This window comes from Vulpes vulpes, chromosome 16 (assembly GCF_048418805.1).
Source record: "Vulpes vulpes isolate BD-2025 chromosome 16, VulVul3, whole genome shotgun sequence".
Taxonomy (NCBI): Eukaryota; Metazoa; Chordata; class Mammalia; order Carnivora; family Canidae; genus Vulpes; species Vulpes vulpes.
This window is the reverse complement of record NC_132795.1, coordinates 6,292,837-6,311,395: the sequence shown is the minus strand read 5'-3', so window position 1 is coordinate 6,311,395 and position 18,559 is coordinate 6,292,837. Positions and strand designations below refer to the sequence as shown.

Sequence of the window (18,559 nt, the reverse complement as noted above, 5' to 3'; positions counted from 1 at the left end):
CGTTGGGCTCCCTGCATGGAGCCTGCTTCTCCCTCTGCCTGTGTCTCTGCCTCTCTCTCTCTCTCTCTCTTCCTGTGTCTCTCATGAATAAATAAATAAAATATTTTTAAAAAAATTCCAGTGTGTCAAGGCACTACTGGGTATTTACCCCAAAGATACAAATGCAGTGATCCGAAGGGGTACCCGCAACCCAATGTTTACAGCAGCAATGTCCACAGTAGCCAAACTATGGAAAGAGCCCAGATGTCCATCGACAGATGAAGGGATAAAGAAGATGTGGTAAATCCACACAATGGAATATTTCTCAGCCATCAAAAATGAAATCTTGCCATTTGCAATGACGTGGATGAACTAGAGGGTGTTACGCTGAGCGAAATAAGTCAGAGAAAGACAGTTATCATATGATCTTACTCATACGTGGAATTTTTTTTTTTTATAAATTTTTATTTATTCATGGAAGTCACACACAGAGGAGAGAGAGAGAGAGAGAGAGAGGCAGAGACACAGGCAGAGGGAGAAGCAGGCTCCATGCAGGGAGCCTGATGTGGGATTCGATCCCGGGTCTCCAGGATCACGCCCTGGGCCAAAGGCAGGCGCCAAACCGCTGCGCCACCCAGGGATCCCCTCATACGTGGAATTTAAGAAACAAAACAGAGGATCATAGGGGAAGGGAAGGAAAAGGTAAAACAAGGCGAAGTCAGGGAGGAAGACAAACCGTAAGAGACTCTTAATCACAGGAAATGAACTGAAGGTCCCTGGATGGGAGGGGGGATGGGGTAACTGGGTGACAGGCATTAAGGAGGGCACGTGATGAGATGAGCCCTGGGTGTCATCTGAGACTGATGAATCACTGATCTCTATCTCTAAAACCAATAATACATTATATGTTAATTAATTGGATTTAAATAGGATTCTAAAAATTAATGAATTAACTTTTTAAAATCTGTCAAGACAGAAAGGAGACGAGGCCGGAGGTGGGGCAAGAAATGGGGGCCGGGTGGCTGCCGATGGTTGGGGGTGTTGGAAATGTTGTACAGTTGGTGATGGTGATGGTGATGGTGATGGTGCACAACCCCAAACATACTAAAACCCACTGAATCGTCCACTTTAAGACAGGTGGACGTTATTAAGTCAATGAATACAATTTTATAACATGATATTGGGAATATATAATATTAGCTGTTTTTCTGGGGGTTTTTTAAGAGAGAGAGAGAAGGCCCCAAACTGTTCCGTGGCTCTGAACTCCCTCGGACACCTCCACTTCACGAAGCAAAGGGATCAGGAAGGGGGAGAGGCCACGAGGAATGTTGGAGAATGTTGTTTTATTGCTGGGGGCCTCTCCCTCCCCCTCAGCGAGTGCGGGAGCACAGAGAACAGGAGAGACAGGGACTGGCTTGGGCCAAAAGTCCAAGAGAGGCAGGCAGGGGGACCCACAGAGGGGCTGCCTGGGTCACATCCCCCCCAGGCTCAGCTGGGGCCCAGATGCATGAGGGCCCCCTCGGGCCGGGGAGGGGGAGCCGGCCTGGGCCCCTCGCATGCTGTCCCGTGTCCACGAGAGACTGCAGGGGACGAGGGACGCCTGGGCCCAGAGGGTTGTGAGAGTCCGCCCGAGCGGCAGTCCCCTGCCTGAAGGAAACACTGATGGAGTGACCTACGGGGAGCCCCAGGGGTCCCCCAAACACCCACAAAGGTGCCGCAGGAGAGAAACAGTCAGCGTTCGACATCCTGGAATCTTCCATCGGCCAAGAGCTCAGGAGTGGTCATCCCCGCCTGCCCCACACAGAGTGGGCAGGAATCCCCTCCTGATTCTCTCCCCCACACCCGTCCTGTCCTCTCTTCCTATAAGTCGGGAAACCTAGTGAGCTGCACCCCCCCACGCGCACACACACTCACACACACACACACACACACAGTCGGTGCCAGGCAGGAGCTGACAAGGGGGAGGAACTGGCTGAATGAAGGGCCAAGTCCACTGGCACTGGACACACTGTCAACTGGCTGAGGATCTTTCGTTCTCTAAGTGGCCAGAACAGGCACGGGACTCGCCCTAATACCATGCGGGGGCAGGGAAAGCAGAGGACAGACGTCAGGCAGGGCAGCAGGAGACACAGGGAGTGGCCTGATGACCACACTCGACAAGGTCTGCCTGCTGATCAGGAAACAGTAGCGCCTGCTGGGGAGGACTAACCACGAGAAAAAGCACGGTGGCACCCGGCTCAGGGCAGGCCCCAAAGCCAGCCAGCATCTGGTCACTGGTGCTGGCGTCGTTACCATCGCCGTCCCCCCATGAGGTCCCCTTGGGAATCCATCCTCTTCGTTTCACTGACAAGGGAATTGAGAACCAGAGAGGAGAAGTAACTTTGCCAAGGCCACACAGCAAGCTGGTGTCAGAGGCAGGTCTCCCGACTCCCAAGAGTGGGGCTCCCAGAACAGAGCCACTATGGATGGTTCCTGAGCGTAGAGGGGCCACAGGGATGGGGAATGTTTCTCAAGAGAGGACTTGTATACGTTCAAATCACCGCTCTACCTTCCTTCCTCCAGCCCTTCAATAATGACAATAGTAATAAACTCAAATTCCCGCCAGCAGAGTACATGCCAAGCACTCTGGATTTGACCTTTGACATCCTCATTGATCTTAACAGCAATCCCATGAAAAAAGACTGTTACTGTACCCGTTTTATAAAAATGACATTTGGGGCTCAGAGAGGTCGAGTGTCTTGACCAGGAAACACAGTCCTAAACAACAGGCCTTGGAACCTGGCCTTCTGATTCTAGGTCCCACAGACTTAGTCCCTATAGCAGAGCTCAGTCTATTCAACATTACTTTCCACTTTCCATTTTCCGTGAACCATTTCTCTGCTCCCTTTGAAGTCAGGTTTGGGTGTGCGACCTGCTTTGGCCAATGAAATGTCAGCAGAAGGAATGTGTGTCACGTCAGGGCAGAAGCAGTGTGCACGTCACGGTGTCCACTACCCACTGCGGCGGCGATGATGGAAGCAGCTATGGGATGAAGCCACCAGCAGCCTCGAGTAAATAAGATGAACGCAGACCCCATGCCAACCCACACTGGACATGCGGCACGGGCAAGAAATATATATTTGGGGCTGTTTGTTACCCGGCGTAACCAAGCCTCTCCTGACTAATACAACCACCACGAAGCTACACTGCTTCCCCGCTCCAAGCCCGTGAGGTGGGAAGTTTGGTGGGTCCATCTTAGCTCCTCCCAACTCACAAAAAGACACAATGATTAAGCTCAAAGAGACAGAAAGAAAGAACCACTCCTCCAATTCCCTCATTTTACAGGAAATAAGGGAGATCTAAAGACAAGGAGTTACCAAGACACCCCCCGCCCCGAACAGTCTCCTGCCGCCCACGCCTCCCAGTGTCTGTCTGGCTCTCTCTCCATGTCTCTTGCCTACTTCTGTCTCCTTCTCACTCTCTGTTTGCTGTGTCTCCCTCCCTCAAAATAAATACATAAATAAATAAATATCAGAGAGTTCTTGGACGAGCCCAGCTCAGGAGAAGTCACCACAGACCAGGGGCCGCTGGCTGCCATCAGGGAGGCTCTTCCCCAGCTCAGACGACCAAGCTCGAGGAGGCGCTGGGTGTCCTGCAGAACTGGGAGCTCTCCCCGAGGAAGGGAATGGGGGAATGGCTCTCCTCACAGATCCTCCGAGGGCTGAGCAGCTTGGGCCCAAAACCACACCCCCTGTCACCAGCCCCTGGCTCTTGGGGGGCTTCCCACAGAAACGGGGAGGGACCGATGGGCACCACACAGGAGAAGCCCAGAAGAGGGGTGGTTACCAGCCCCCCCCCCAATGTCTGCAGCCAGGCCCGGGGGCTTCTCACGTTCTCCGTTCCTTCCTGCGGCCCTGAGCAATCTGCTACTGCGCCCAGCACGCACCCTATTCCCCTGTACCCACTTAAGTTGTGACACACTCTGAACAACTCCACTCCCGAGGACATTGGGGGACGGGAGACGTGAAGGGGGAGAGTGAGGGAACTCAGGCCTGGCCAGCCCCCGGGTGGAAGGCAGCCCACAGCTCTTGGTACGGAACTCGCTTCCGAGAAGGCTCGCCCTGGAACACTCTGGAGGAATTTGGAGGCGGCTCTGTGCAGCATAGGCAGAAATACAGCCCCACTCCCACCCACAGGGAGCTGGGATCTGGGCATGGGGCGTCAGAACTCAGGCCAAACGGCTAATGGGGCTTCTGGAGGCTGTGAAACATGGTGTCAGCCAGAGCGCTGAGCTGGCAGGCTCCAGACCAAACCAGAGAAAGACAGACAGCCTGCAAGGAGGAGGCTGGTGGGGGGCCAGCCCACCCTCCCCGCCAGCGCCCGGGACCTGCGCCCCCCGGCTCAGGACAAGGCTCCAGGCGTCCGACTACAGGCAACCCAGAAAACTCCTTCCTAGGTGTTGTGGGCTGAAGTGCTCTCCCCCCAAGTTCATATGGGGGAGCCCTAACCCCCAGTACCTCAGTGTGTAATTGTGTCTGGAAAGAGGGTCTTTAGCAGATAATTAAGTTAAAACCCACTCTAGACACGAGTGGGCCCCAGGCCAATCTGACCGGTGTCCTTATAAAGAAGAGATGGGGACACAGAGGCACACAGAGGGAGGACCCAGCGAAGACACGGAGAGAAGACCGCCAGCTCGGGAGGAACCAATGCTGCTGACGCTTTGCTCTCAGACTTCCGGCGTCCAGAACTGTGGAAAGACACGTCTGCCGTGTGAGCCTCACAGGCTGGGGTATCTTGTCGTGGCCGCCCAAGCAGACTCAGACACCGGCCTGCGGGGTGCACCAGAGGGTGCTACTCCCGAAGTGAGGAGGCCTGGAGACGGCAGGTGCTCCCCTGCTCCCCAGCCACATGTCAAGGCCTGGAACCTTCTCTGGTGAGAAAGTTCTTAATATTGAGTTTTAACGGATTCTTCACCTGTCACCACTTCCCCTTCCTTCTGGCCTGAGTGCAGGGTCCCTGAGCATCCACGGCCACCACACAGAGGCAACTCGCCCTTTTCCCTCTATTTCTCTCCAAATTTCTGGACTTGTTCACAGTGAAACGGCCTGCCCGGTGCGGCGTGAGCTCTCTGCCGTCCAAAGGTGTAAGAAGTTGGACAAGCACCTGCAAGGACCCCGCCCCCCGTATTAGGGGGTGTGGGGCGCTGAACACACTGAGCTCCAAGGGAGGAGGGAAGGGACCAGAGTCAGACTCCTGGATTCAGTAGCCACCCCATGTCCTATCTCATGACCCCCGCAGCACGACTAACCACATCCACATGTGGGTGTGGCCATTGGTGCAATAGGACGACTGGAGCTGAGGTCGTGCAAAGGGGGGCCTCTGCACGTGAGGATGACCTCCCCCCTGGCAGGCCCACAAGTGCCAGCCTCTGTGTCCTCACTGTGGCAGGAGGCCAGCAGGCGGGCTCCCTGACAGGCCTGGACCGCCCCAGCCTGGGACGTGGGCCTACAGAACACGGGGCTTTTCTTCCATCGTTTCTGCTGCTGAGATGGATCTGCGATGCCCCAGGGAGTAGAAACTTGAACTAGGGGGCAGCCCAGGTGGCTCAGCCATTTAGCGCCACCTGCAGCCCAGGGCATGATCCTGGAGACCCGGGATCGAGTCCCACATCGGGCTCCCTGCGTGGAGCCTGCTTCTCCCTCTGCCTGTGTCTCTGCCTCTGTGTGTGTGTGTCTGTGTGTGTGTGTGTGTGTGTGTGTGTGTGTGTCGTGAATAAATAAATAAAATCTTAAAAAAAAAAAAAAAGAAACTTGAACTAGGAATGGGGGGTTGGGGGAAGACAGGGGTGCAGCTCCCAGCACAGACGGTAAAGTCAGGGTCTCCTGCAGAAGCTGGAGGAATAGCGGGCAGAGGGCCGACCGCAAGGCGGCGAGGAGCAGCCCAGGCCCGAGATCGTCTGTCCCTGGTCCCCAGCGCCTGGCTCAGTGCCCCCTGCTGCCCCTCTGAGTCACCCAGTGGCCTCTGGGGGGCCTGGCCCGGCCTCTCGGATCCCTTCCCTCACGGGCCTGAAATAGGAGAGGCGTGCCACTTGCAGAAACGACCTGATCTCACCTCCGACACGCCTCCCCTATTTTGAGCAGCCATCGCCTCACCAGAGGCCTTGCCGTGGGAGCAGCCCCACAGCCTCCTGCGGGGCAGGGGAGGGACACCAAGGGATGCGCCTCAGCTGTCCCCGGCGCTGACGTCCAGCTAAGCATCTGCCGCAGGCCGGCCCGGTGCTCTCCTGGCTGCCACGCTCCAGATCCCAGGGCCTCCGGCGCCTCTCCTTGCTGAGACTCAGGACAGGGGTCTGCCCAGTGGTCAGAGGCGGGGACGAAGGGGCCAGATCCACCCAAGCTCAGAGGCGACCCAGGGAGTGTCACAGGGCCTGGTGCCCAGAACACAGGCCTGCGGTTACCAAAGCAGCACAGCGATGAGCACTGGGGTTTCACACCCAGACCTGCTCCTTACTGCTCCTTACTGCTCCCGCGGGTTACTAAACCCCACTGTGCCTCAGTTTCCCTACCCAGGCATGAAACCAGTGCCCACCTCACACTAGGCAAAGGGAGACTTGCAAGGGCTGGGCACCATGACTGGCATGTGGCAAAGCCAGAGCGGGCTCCCAAGGCCAAGACCAAGACCTCCTTGGTCTTCTCTGCAGAGACACCCGAGATGCTGGCCACGGTCATTACGTGCAGAGACTCCTGAGGAGCCACCACAGGCAGCCTCCGCAGCTCCTACTCCCCACACGATGCTCAAAATGATTTGTCCACTCAATCCCCCTTTTACAGCAGAGCAAACCAAGGCCCTGAGAGGATGGCTTCTTGTCAGAGGGTCTGGACCCAGGTAGTTCGGCTCTAGAGGCCACCTTGGGGACCCCTATGCTAAACCGCCTTTCATGAACGTTGCTGCATTAAGCCAAGGACACGGGTGCCACTAACCATCCCAGTCTGTAGAAAAACAAACTGAGACTTGGAAGGCTAGGTAAGGCCTCCAGTTACGGAGGGGGATCGGGGACCTGGAGCGGACCCTGGGTGGTCAGGCCTCAGGCACACAGGCTGACCCACAGCACCCTGGGGTTAGCCTGCCTCTCCCAGTCCATGACTTCCCTGGGGGGCAGGCAGGGCCACCTTGGGTACCATGTCACCCACAGAGCCCAGCCCCCCAGCCCCGGGGCCACTCTTAGGAGCCCCCAGGCACCTTCCAGGCTCCAGCTTGAGCCACTTCCTGGGCACCCCGGAGTCTTGGAGGTTAGGTGCCCTTACCCCAAGAGTGTTACATGGGGACACTGAGGTACAGGGACTTGCCCCCAAAGGAGATGGACTCAGGCCTCCTATGTCTCTCTCTTGACCAAGGAAATCAGCCAGAAGAAAATGCTTTTATCTCTGGGCCCTAGAACCTAGAACCTTCCAGAAGTGCCTCCAGCCATGAAGAAGAGCAGGACTGGAATAATGATCATTGCTCCCACCCCACGGCTGGCTTTCCCGTCCCTGTGGGGGATGAGCCCAGAGGCAGCAGGGGGCACACAGATGGACAGGCAGGGTCTGTCCTGGTGACCACCCCAACCTCATCGCTCCCGGTCCAGGCCAACCAGCTGGCCAGACGAGGCCAGGCCAGCGAAGAGGACAGCAGAGCCTCGATCTGCTTGCCCTGCCTTCCCTTCCCACCCTCCAGGCATAAGGCCAGCTCCTCAGCCTCCAGACAGGAGCCCCTCTGTCCCTGCAGGATGAGCTGACGGGTTCCATTCCCCTGCCCCGGGGGGGGGGGGGGGGGGGTGGAGGAAGGAGGCAAGGGGCGGAGAAGAATCCAGACTCCCTCAGCCTCTCCTTCCTACCCCATTCCTGCCTCTAGCTGCTGCTCCTCCTTCTGCTCCCCCGCCGCCTGCCCCCGGCCTTCCCTCTGGCAACGTGTCCCCATCAGGCCTCCCACAGCCTCTCCTGTCCCCTTAACTCTTTTACCTTTTGGTTGCCTGGCACCTTGCAGTTTACTGAGTATTTTACATTGGCTGCTGCACAGAATCCACAGCAGGGAGAGACGGGGACACATTAAAAATACCTTCAAATTGCCAAGTGTTCTTGTGAAAAATGCAAACATCCCCAGAACGTTGAACAATTAGGCTGGCAGTAGCTCCGAACTAAATCATTTCGTCCTCTGCCCTCTCCCCAGCCACTCAGCACAGCAGAGGGGGCCCCGGGGAGGTGGGGAGGAGTGCTTGGGGCAGTGCCTCTGCGGGGTGGGGTGTCTGGGCCCCTGGGGGAGGGGGTGGAGGGAACTAAGAAGGTAGACTTGAGGACAAGCCATCCACTTTGCAGTGTTGCCTGTAAACAACATGCTCTCATCAAGCCCTAAAGTCTGGCCCAACCACTGCCCTCATCCCACTTGCTCTGAGCTCCATCACTCCTTCTGGTATCTCAGAGGTCAGAGGGAGAAATTTTTTTTTTTTTTTCAAGGAAAAGAAGACTTTCAGGGTGGAGTCAACATATCCAAAACCCTGGAGAAGAAGGTGGAAGGAGGATGGGGAGCAGGTGGGGGTCCAGGAGGCCTGGCTCTCTTTAACCCAGCTCTGCCACAGGGCTCAGAGTCCCCGGGACGCCACAGCCTCACCCGAGGACCAGCTGCAGCCCAGGGGCCGGGAGCTGGTATCCTTGAAAGCACGTATCCATTGGGCAGTGGGGTAAACCAGAAGACCCTTCCTTCAAGTGGGGCGGGGGGGGGTGCTCTTGGTTATCCCCAACTTTAAATCCGGGGGTGGGCCAACAGTCCTGAGGATCCTTTGGGCTCCCACATGCTGCAGTCCCAGGATTAAATCAGAAAAGCAAGTCTAGGCCAAACCCCAGACCCGGCGTCTGGCGTCTCGAGGGCTCCCAGGATGCTGCCTTTGGAGGCTCCGCCCTGCCTCCCACATGCAAATGAACCACACAAACAAACACAATCCACACATCACCCCCCGCCGCCCCCCCCCCCACCCCCACCCCCCACTGAACTGAGCTGCAGTTGCCCACCTGACATAATGCTAGGTTGTGCAGCTAAATTAAACATGCATTAATTTCGACCTTGGCTTAACTTTTCAAATTCTGCAGCCTATCGGTCTCCAGCTCTCAAACATTTTCGTTGGCCGTCGATGAAAGCGTGTAGGACCCGCATGCTGTGTCTACTACATTCCTAGGGCTCTGACCCCAGGGAACTCAGGCCTCGAGCCTGGAGAAATCTAACGGCGGGTTTCAAAGAAATCTAACAAAATGCCGCATTTGTGGCAAGTGACAGGTATGTCAAGCTCCGCTCAAGGCCACCTCCCCCAAGGAGCCCTCCCAGACCACTCCAGCTCTCAAGAGTCCCTCCCCGGCCAGGGTCAGAGCACAGGCTGCTTACAGTTGGTGGGACTCATTCAGCAGCAGAGGCACACCGTGGTCGCGTGGCCGTTTGGCTGCATTCGTCACCTGTGTCTTGGTTATTCCACACACTCGTGCTTTGTCTTACTGTCCCCTCACTGAACCGGGAGCTCTCCGAGGTGCCTGGACCTCTCCTCGGCCTCCCCCGAACCCTGTCTGCTGCCTCAGGCCACGGGAGCAGGGCAGTGCTGCGGGGAGGGGAGCTGGAAACCCCGGTGCCACCTACCCTCCATGCCGTCCTCTCGGTGCCCATCGAAGTTGTCATAGGAATCCCAGCGGATGAGGGGGTCGGAGGTGTTATAGTCCACGGACACGCTCGGCCCGTTCTCCAGGTGTTCCATGCCTGACGGAAGGAGGCAGGAGGGCAGTGCAGAGAAAGGGAAAAGGCCGATCAGCAGCGAGGCAAACGGAAGAAGCCAACGGCTCCCCTGGGGCTGCCCCCTGAGGGGCTTCTCATTCTCCTGAGCATGGTGGGGTGCGGCCAGCGGCTTCAAGTGGACAGAGAACCCAGGAGTCTGGTTTCTTGCATTATCTGTTTTATTTTATAGTGGGGGGCAGAGGGAGAGGGAGAGAGAGAAAACCCAAAGCAGGCTCCACGTCCACCGTGTAGCCTAACGAGGGGCTCGATCCCACCACCCGGAGATCATGACCTGAGCCGAAGTCAAGAGTCAGGTGCTCAACCGACTGAGCCACCCAGGTGCCCCTGGTTCCTTGCATTCTTGAAAAGGCTCATATGTGTTCATGGGGGACATCAGGATGGGACACTGAGGAATGAAGACCCCTCCTCCTCCAGGAGAAAGCTGGGGGGCCCTCTGGCTAAGCATCTGTTTCTTCCTTTTCCATGTCCCGGGCCCCCCCCCCCACCCCGGGGCAGTGCCAGGAGACCGGAAGGTCTGCCCCTGGAGTCGGGGGAGTGTGGAAGAGGCTTGTGCTGAGTGGCATGGGGTAGGGACAGCAGGGAAATCCCAGCCATGACACTGAGAGGACACAAGGGCATGCTAGCCAACCCCCTGCCTTCCTCTTCAGATGCTCCCGGCTGCAGGCAGGACTCTGAGGGGAGAAGCAGTCTCTCCCACTCATCCACGGGAAGATGAAGGCCGCACAGGCCGCAAGTCCTGCCTCCTGGGGCAAGTCCCTCTCCTGACCTGGCAGTCCCTCCTTGCCTCTTCCCGGAGTCCCTCCGCCGGTAGCCTAACTTCGTCTCATCTCACTCTGTTCTCAAATAGGATGGAGAACAACTGGTCTCCACATATAACCAGTCCAAAGGCATACCAGCTATTATTAAATCGGCCTTCTCATCTTCAGGTTGAACCACCTCAGTCCTCATAAATACTTCTCTCACCCATCTAGCACCTCTGAACGTCCCTTCAGCCACTCCCCGCATCTACCACAGCCCCTAGTCTCCGAATATAACGGGGCGGTGACCTAATGGGACCAGAACGGTTTATCCAGCCCAGCACCTCTTGGTCAGCTCTTTTATTTTTATGATCCAAAGATTAAGTCATTGGTTCATGTTTAGCCGGGGGTCCACTGTGATACCCAGATCCTCTACTGCTGGCCTGCCTCTCATTCACAGGGAACTTGCTCATTGTAAAGCACGTCAGTGGGAGAATGACGGGGGTGGAGGGAGGACAGGTGAGGATGCAGGCAAGGGGGTAGGGAAAAAATGAACTCTAACAAGCTTTTACCTTGAATTTTCTCTGGTCCGTAAGAAAATACAAATTCTACTTTGCCATATTCTGGAAATCGATCATCTGAAAAGGGAGAAGGAAAGACAAAAATGAGCAGTTAATTCCCCAAACGGACTTCAGCTTCATCTTTCAGGAGGAGGTAAAAATAATATGCAAATCTATGGCTGATCATACTATATAGATAATGAAATGGCCTCTTGCCCACCTTTGGCCCAAGTGCTACTTGCTTGAAACCATTCCCAACCGTTTCTATTTCTTGTCCTACTAGCAGTTGCCTCTAAGACTCTAAATAATAGCCACTGTTTTTATGCCACTATTTCTAGACATACCAGTTTCAAGCAATCTCCATCGATTTACCACGATGACGGTAATTAATTTGGCCCGCTAATATCACTCCCATCTCCCTTCTCACTAAATCAATTAGTAGTAATATTTATTCTGATTTCCTTTGCGACTTTAAATGCTACAACTAAGCCTCTATTTCGTGAGCTGTCCATTTTCAATGGTGTCCCCTGACTCCCTCCATGTAAGAGAAGAAAATCCATGCCCCCACTTTCTCCTCCCTTTACCAAGTCCATCTTTATGTCGTCTGTTTTCCCTTCACTTTTCCTTGTTAAGACTGATAACATTTACATTCCGTTCCGTAATGATTGTGGCATCCCCTCTGCTTTTGCCCTCCTGGCTCCAGTACAGAGGAAGCTCACCACAGAAACATCCTTTTACTACATGAGCCAGACTGCACTGCGGGGGGAGGGGGTCAGGCTCCTCCCCCCCGCCCCGAGCGCCAGCCCTACTCTCTGCTCTTGGCCTAAGACCAATCTGGACACAGATCACCATCCACTGCTTGTGGGAAGAGATGTTACAGGAGGGATGGCAGGCGTTCCCTGGGGCGGGAATGTCTCCGTCACTGCAGGCGCTGCTTCGTGGTATCACGCTTGTGTGTCTCTTTTTCTCCCATGGAGCTGTGAGTTCCCTGAGGGCAGGGCCAGACTTCTATCTCTTTGTAACCCGAGACTAGCACCTGCCTGGCACATATAGACACACAAGTATTTCTTGGTGGATGGATGGGTGGGTTTGGGTGAGTGGGTAGATGGTTGGATGGGTAGGTAGATAGATGGGTGGGTGGATGGATGGGTATGGATTGTTGGATAGATGGACGGATGGAAAGATCTGGATGAGTAGGTGGATGGATGGATGGATGGATGGATTTGGATAAGTAGGTAGATGCATGGGCAGATGGGTGGATGAGTGAATGACTGAACGGATATGGATATGTCTCAGGTCTGAATGTGATACAGACATAACCCCAAATAGATAAAGAAGCAAAGGGAGACACCTCCCCAAACACCTCTTCTTCCCTCAGAAAATGGTCCCCCCTTCACTGGTGCCATAGCTCCTCCATCAGTGCTCTTCTACCCTGTGGTATAATTATTCCTTGTGAGGTCTATCTCTCTACTCAGTGAGCCCACCTTTGAAGGCATCATCAAGGTCTTCCTTCCCAAAGACAACCCCCAGGTCATGGATGGCACAGGTGTGGAACTGCACACGGAAGATGACATCCCGGGCTGGGCTCCGGAACTTCTTATGGTAACACTTCAGCTGGGTGGGAAGAGAGCAGAGCCCATCAGGGACCCGAGGATGGGAGATCAGGTCTCAGGGAGCCTCCTTCTTAGCACCATGACTGAGACCCCAGGTGATCCCTTAATGAGGGAGAGGTCACCAGTACCAAACAGGATCTCAGAGCTATCTGGGGAAACTTCTAGAAAGCAGAATGTTGGAGGCCAATCTTGCCCTGTGGGGAGAAAACTGTCCTCCCAATAAGTTCCTGCACACAGAATGGAAAAAAGGAGGAGTGACTTTAAATTGCAGGAGGAAAGACTGAAGTTAGAATTGAGGGAGTCCTTGTCACCACAGGAAGCCAGGCGAGTAACAGCTCACACTGAGAGATATTTCCCTGGAGATTTTCTAGAACAAGAGACAAGCACAGGAGAAGAGGTGTCCACCTCTGAGGCAGGGGAATGGACAAGGACTGTCGGAGGCCGGAAGGCCCTGCGGGAGCCCTGGTGGCCACCGAGGAGTGACAATCCTGTCTGAAGAGGCAGGAGGGGAGCAGGAAGACAGAAAAAATGAGAAAAAATAAACAGGGAGGAGGGGGCACTCACCAAGATGTCTCCCTTCAAGAGCAGCCCGGGCTCGATGGTGATGCAGATGCTGGTCTGGCTGTCTCCTTGGACATTGCTACAGGAGAGAGGGGAGCAGGGAGCAAGAGCTGCGGAGGGGGCACGCCTGTTCCCTGCCGCCCCCTCCCAGGGGCTCCCTGTGGCTCAGCCCTCTGCAGGCTGAGATCCTCCTGGAAGAGGTCCTGGCCCTTCCCCCGCACCCTTGCCCCCATCCTCGCCCTCGCCCTCGTGCAGCCCTGGCCGCTCATCCCCTGGGATACCTACTAGATGCCAGACGTGTAGACAGGCTGCATGGCCTGGTAGATCCGGAGAAACGGCCGACATCCTGCAAGGGAGGGTGGTGTCAGGCGGGGTGGGGGGCAGAGGGAGAAGCAAGGAAGGGCTGGGGGCAGGAGAGGCAGGCAGGAGACACGAACAGAGAAAGGAGGAAGGGATACTAACTCTTCATCTGAGAGGCACTTTTAAGTGGACAAGAGCCCCTGCCGCATCCAACATCACGTGCCGGCGGGCGCTGCCAAAATCTAACCCGTGACTGGACCCGGGGCTTAAAGAAAGCTCAGGAGGTGGGGCCTCCAACCCAAGCCCACGCTTTTACCCCCGATGCTGCCCCTTGAGAAAAGATGGGAGACAGCAGGGGAGGGAAGCCAGGGGGCCCGGGCAGGTACCTCCTTTAGACTCGAAGTTGGGGATGCCGTGCATGATCACGTGGTGCAGAAACAAGGGCTTGTTGTTCATTTTGATGGAGCCCGAGAGCAGGCCACTGAAGTAGTGCACGTACCTGGGGGGCCGGGAGAAGGGGGGCTTCAGCCAGGAGAGCTGTCCCACAGCAGAGCCTCCCCGCCACCACCCCCACCTCTCTCCCGGGCCTCCTGGAAGTGGGGGTCTCCACCCCAGCACAGTCCTTTCTTGCTGCCGGGAGCCCCAGGTAGGAGGACGAGCAGGTACCACTCAACCAAGGAGCAGAATGGAGCCAATACTCCTGTTTGGGGGGTTCTCTGGCGTCCCCTGGTGGTCAACGTGAGCATCTCTTCCCAGCCTCCCTCCCACCCAAAAAGTTCCTCCCCCGCATCCCTGACAGGTATCAATAAGCTGCTCACGGCTGCCCAAGGCAAACCCCTCCAACACCCTCACACGGAGCTGAAACCAAGCTTACGCTTGTACCCGTTCAGCTACCTGACAGTCGAGCAAACAGTAAGAGCTTAATAATTAGAGTCCTTTACTTTTTTATACCACACTGAAGTGTAGGAGATCCCTCTACATATGGTATTGAAAGACACCTAACTTCCACCAAGTCCATCAAGTATCCCCATCCCTACGGTCAATACTCCCCAATTCTTTTTGGATCATGTTGGAAGAACCCAAGAGTTAATCCAACTCCACTCCTTCTAGAAGAGAGGGGAAACTGGGTGCAGAAAGAGTTGCTAACACGCAGCAAGGACACACAAGCTGAGCGTGGGTGGGGAGAGAAGGAAGCAGTCTGAACTTCGGTGCACCTGCTGGAGAGAGAGGTCAGTCCCTCTGCTGTGGATTGGTCGCCGCGCCCTTCCTCTCTGAATGGCCAGAGGACGCTGAGCTGCGTCCAACAGACCAATCCGCATGCATCCTGAGACTCCGCGCAAGAGGCCAGGGAGCTCTCTGAGGCTGGTGGAACCAGAACCCACGTGACCATGACAATGGTCCCCTCCTGTCTCTTGACTCCCTGGCCCACCTCCAGGCCTGTGCGCTTCTGTCCCCGGGCCTGGGGTGGGGCCACCTCACACTACCCAAGCAAGATAATCTGATGGGCAGCCCCGGTTCCTGGTCAGCCCTTGCCCAGCCCCCAGCCCCATTACTCAAACCGGAAACCTGGAATGGTGGTTCCTATCAGATCTCTCAATCGTGCCAACAGGATGTGTCTGTGTGCTGGGGACAATGAGTCCGGGGGTGGGGTGACGATGAATGGGGCAGTTGCAGGCAAAGCTCCTCCCTCCTTCCCTCCCTCTCTGCCCTCCTCTCCTCCAACTGCTCCGTTCCCTACAAATGACACTGCCCAGAAGGCGGGAGAGTGGCAACAAATACACAATGAAGCCAACAGCTGTCCTCTCACCCACGGGTGCGCACGGCCCGAGTTACCCACCCATCAGCAGATGCGGTGACAGATAACGAGCTGCAAGGCAGACAGATCATGTGATCAAGCGCACGCTGCACACCGTGGAGTCCCTAAACCCTCCTACTACTGAGAGGTGGCCCTGGTCCCATTCCCCAGGCTTCCGGCTTCAGGGATGTGGCTGCTCTCCCACTGTCTCCAAGCCACATCGTGCCCTCATACTATCAGGCTCCTCCATCGGGACTTCTTATCCTTCAAAGTCAGACTCATGACCAAGGCCACCAGTCACACGTAGCGAGCCAGGGCCTGACCAGCGGGTACTTGAATGACAGTTCCTTCCTCCCTGGGAAGACTCTCATTGATCCACAGCTGCTGCGTCTGGCAGCCCAACCAGAATTTTCTGCACACAGACATCCTGTTTCTGATGGCTGACCCAGAGACCAGCTACCGGCTGTCCTGTGCCCGTTGTAAGGCGCTGGATGGCCTGAGGACTCACTTGTGCTTGGGCTTCCCGCTACAATGGTAGACACAGTCACCGGCAGAGCCAGCACCCTTCTAGCAAGGCAAGCCAGGTGGGGGTGATGGGGAATACGATGAGAACCCCAGCCTGGGGAGGCAAGGGGTCCTGCTGGCCCAGTCAGTGTTCTTCTTTTCTTTTATTGTTTTATTTATTTACAGATACAGAGAAAGAGGCAGAGACATAGGCAGAGGGAGAAGCAGGCGCCAATCAGCATGCATCCTGAGGCTCCGCGAGAGGCCCGATGTGGGACTCAATCCCAGGACCCTGGCATCACGACCTGAGCCGAAGGCAGATACTCAACCCCTGAGCCACCCAGGTGCCCCGGGTGCCCCCCAGTCAGTGTCCTGATGGGCTAGAAAAGTCAGGGGGATGCTCTGGCCCCTGGGCCAGCATACTTGCTGTCCCCTCTGCACGGAGGGGACCACCAACCTGCACTCAGATGCCTCCTTCTTCCCCTGAGAGCCCAGCCCATCCATCACCTTCCCAGAAAGTTCAGCCCCCACACCCACCCCATCACTCCATTTTGGGTTTTTTTCCCCTTCCAAGGATTTCTCATGACCTGAAAGCACCTTGATGGCTCATGTCCTTGGTAAACTCCGCGGGACCTGCTGAGTCAGCCCCCCAGCCCCTGCGTGCAGAGCAGTGTGGCACATCACGAGGACACGTGGCAGGGCCACAGCTCTGGCCACAAAGGGGCTGGGTTCCCCTCCCCATCTCCACTCGCCCCTCTGGGCCTGGGCTCCTGACTCACACTCACCTGCAGCCTCCCCACAGTCCACCAGCCCTGATTCTACGTGTGCTCTTCTGTGGATCAGCCATCACTACACAGTACGCTATCCCCAGAGCACAATCCAGGGGCGGCCCTCGGGACAGGAGGTGGCACAACTGGCCTGAGTTACAGGCCCCCAAGTACCTTCTAGCTCTGCTACTAACCACTGTGGATCCCGGCCATGCTGAGCCCCTACCCCCCGCCCCAGGCTCAGGCTTCTCATCTGTAAAATGGGAATGCCCTGGATTGTCTTACAGTAGCTCATCATTGTTCAGGTTGGGACTCAAATCCACCACCTCTGACAGGTGTTCCCTGACCCCCCCCTTCATTAAATATCCCCAATATCCCCCATCAGATCTATCCCATCCTGCTCTCTTTCTTTCCTAGCACTAACCACTATAGAAATGGTCCTGTTGGTCTATTTACTTGGGCAATGTCCATCATGGGATATCAGCTCACTGAGGGCAGAGCACTTCGTCCTGTTCCACTAGGTATCTCCAGCACTCAGAACCTACTAGAGCACCTAAAACTTGTCCAATGAATGAATGAATCATCTCTGCCCGCCCTGCTTTCTTCTTGGGCTCCTATGGGCTCCGATGAGACCATGTGCTTGAGAGCCCTTGGTAAAATTTTTAAAGCTCTTCCAGCAGAAGATGACCCTCATGGTAAGAATCTGTGACCTCCTCAGGGCAGGTGGCATTGACGTCAGCCTCCTCTGAGCTCACCAAGGCACGGAAGCAGTCCTACTGCCAGACCAAGAACACCACTGCCTTCTTAATACGGGCTGCCTTCTTGCACCCAGACCGATGCGGCCTCCACCAGCAGCCCCATTGCTCTCCAGCACTGGCCTCAGGAGCCAACTGCCATGCCCACCTGCGGGTACACACAGCTGCCCGTGGGCTCACCTGGGTTCCTGAGCTCACTCCACTCCAGGCTGGCACCTGAACACACCCCCACCTAGGCATGGCTGTTCCAACCCCTGTGGGTGCATAAGGCTAGTCCCCAAGATAGCAAGCGCGTGCGCACACACACACACACACACACACACACACACACACACGTGCATGCACTGGCTGTGAGGCCGGAGACCCACCTTCTCTGGGATGGCTGGCCAATGGGCACAATCTTATCCTCATAGAACCGCTTCATGGCAAACCGGTCCAGGGCCTGATCAGCGCTGCGGGGAGAGACAGGTGGTCAGAGGAGCCAACTCTTATGTCCAAGAGTCCCTTATCTCCTCATCCCTGCTCCCCCAAACCTATAGAACCCTCCAGGCACCCCCATGCTGAGAAGCTCTCAGGAAAAGAGAGTCCCAGCATCTCTGCTTTCTATGTATGTGCTGCAGGACTCAGTGCAGGGGCTTTGGAGCCAGACAGCCTGACTTCCCACAGCAAGTCTGCCCCTTACTTATTAGCCCAGTGTCTTGAATCCGGTTATTTAACCTTTCTGAACCGGATTTCCCTCCCTGTCAAAGGAGAGTGACAAGTGCCTTCCTTGAAGGTTGTTATGGCAATTAAGTGAAATAACACCTGTAAAGAGCTTAGCACATGTGGCCACACAGTAGGTGTACAGGAAATGTTCACTGTTAAGGGAAGATTAGGCTGGGTTGAGTTTCTTAGAGCCACAAAACTACCAACTAAGGCTCCATAGAACATTCTATCTACCCACAAAGAGATCATTTTAAAAGGAAGAGACAAATGATGCTGCCCATCTGTTCTTGACTCTCCAATGACATCCCATCCCAAACCCCAAAATCCTTATCGAGGCCCACAAGGATGAGATAACTTCTGGATGGTTCCGCCAGAGCCAGATCTGACCCAACATTTCTTTCTAACTCCCTCACCAGCTCACTCAGGAAAACAGAAGGTCTTTTGCCAAAGAAAAGTGGCCCCGAAAGGTGGGTGGATGGGGTGTCCATGGGAGGGCT

General features: G+C 55.7%; 1 protein-coding gene across 11 annotated transcripts in view; it reads right to left on the bottom strand.

Annotated features, from left to right (window-relative positions):
• The window catches only part of TNS1 (tensin 1), a 229,696-nt gene that overhangs the window by 68,292 nt on the left and 142,845 nt on the right, over positions 1–18,559 (bottom strand). For all 11 annotated transcript variants that reach the window (XM_072741836.1, XM_072741842.1, XM_026002181.2 and 8 more), the window contains 7 exons: positions 17,726–17,809; positions 13,923–14,035; positions 13,522–13,582; positions 13,240–13,315; positions 12,547–12,676; positions 11,075–11,140; positions 9,613–9,729 (listed from right to left, as the gene is read on the bottom strand). In XM_072741836.1, the coding sequence (XP_072597937.1) occupies positions 9,613–9,729; positions 11,075–11,140; positions 12,547–12,676; positions 13,240–13,315; positions 13,522–13,582; positions 13,923–14,035; positions 17,726–17,809 (647 nt within the window). The remainder of the gene's footprint in view (positions 1–9,612; positions 9,730–11,074; positions 11,141–12,546; positions 12,677–13,239; positions 13,316–13,521; positions 13,583–13,922; positions 14,036–17,725; positions 17,810–18,559) is intronic.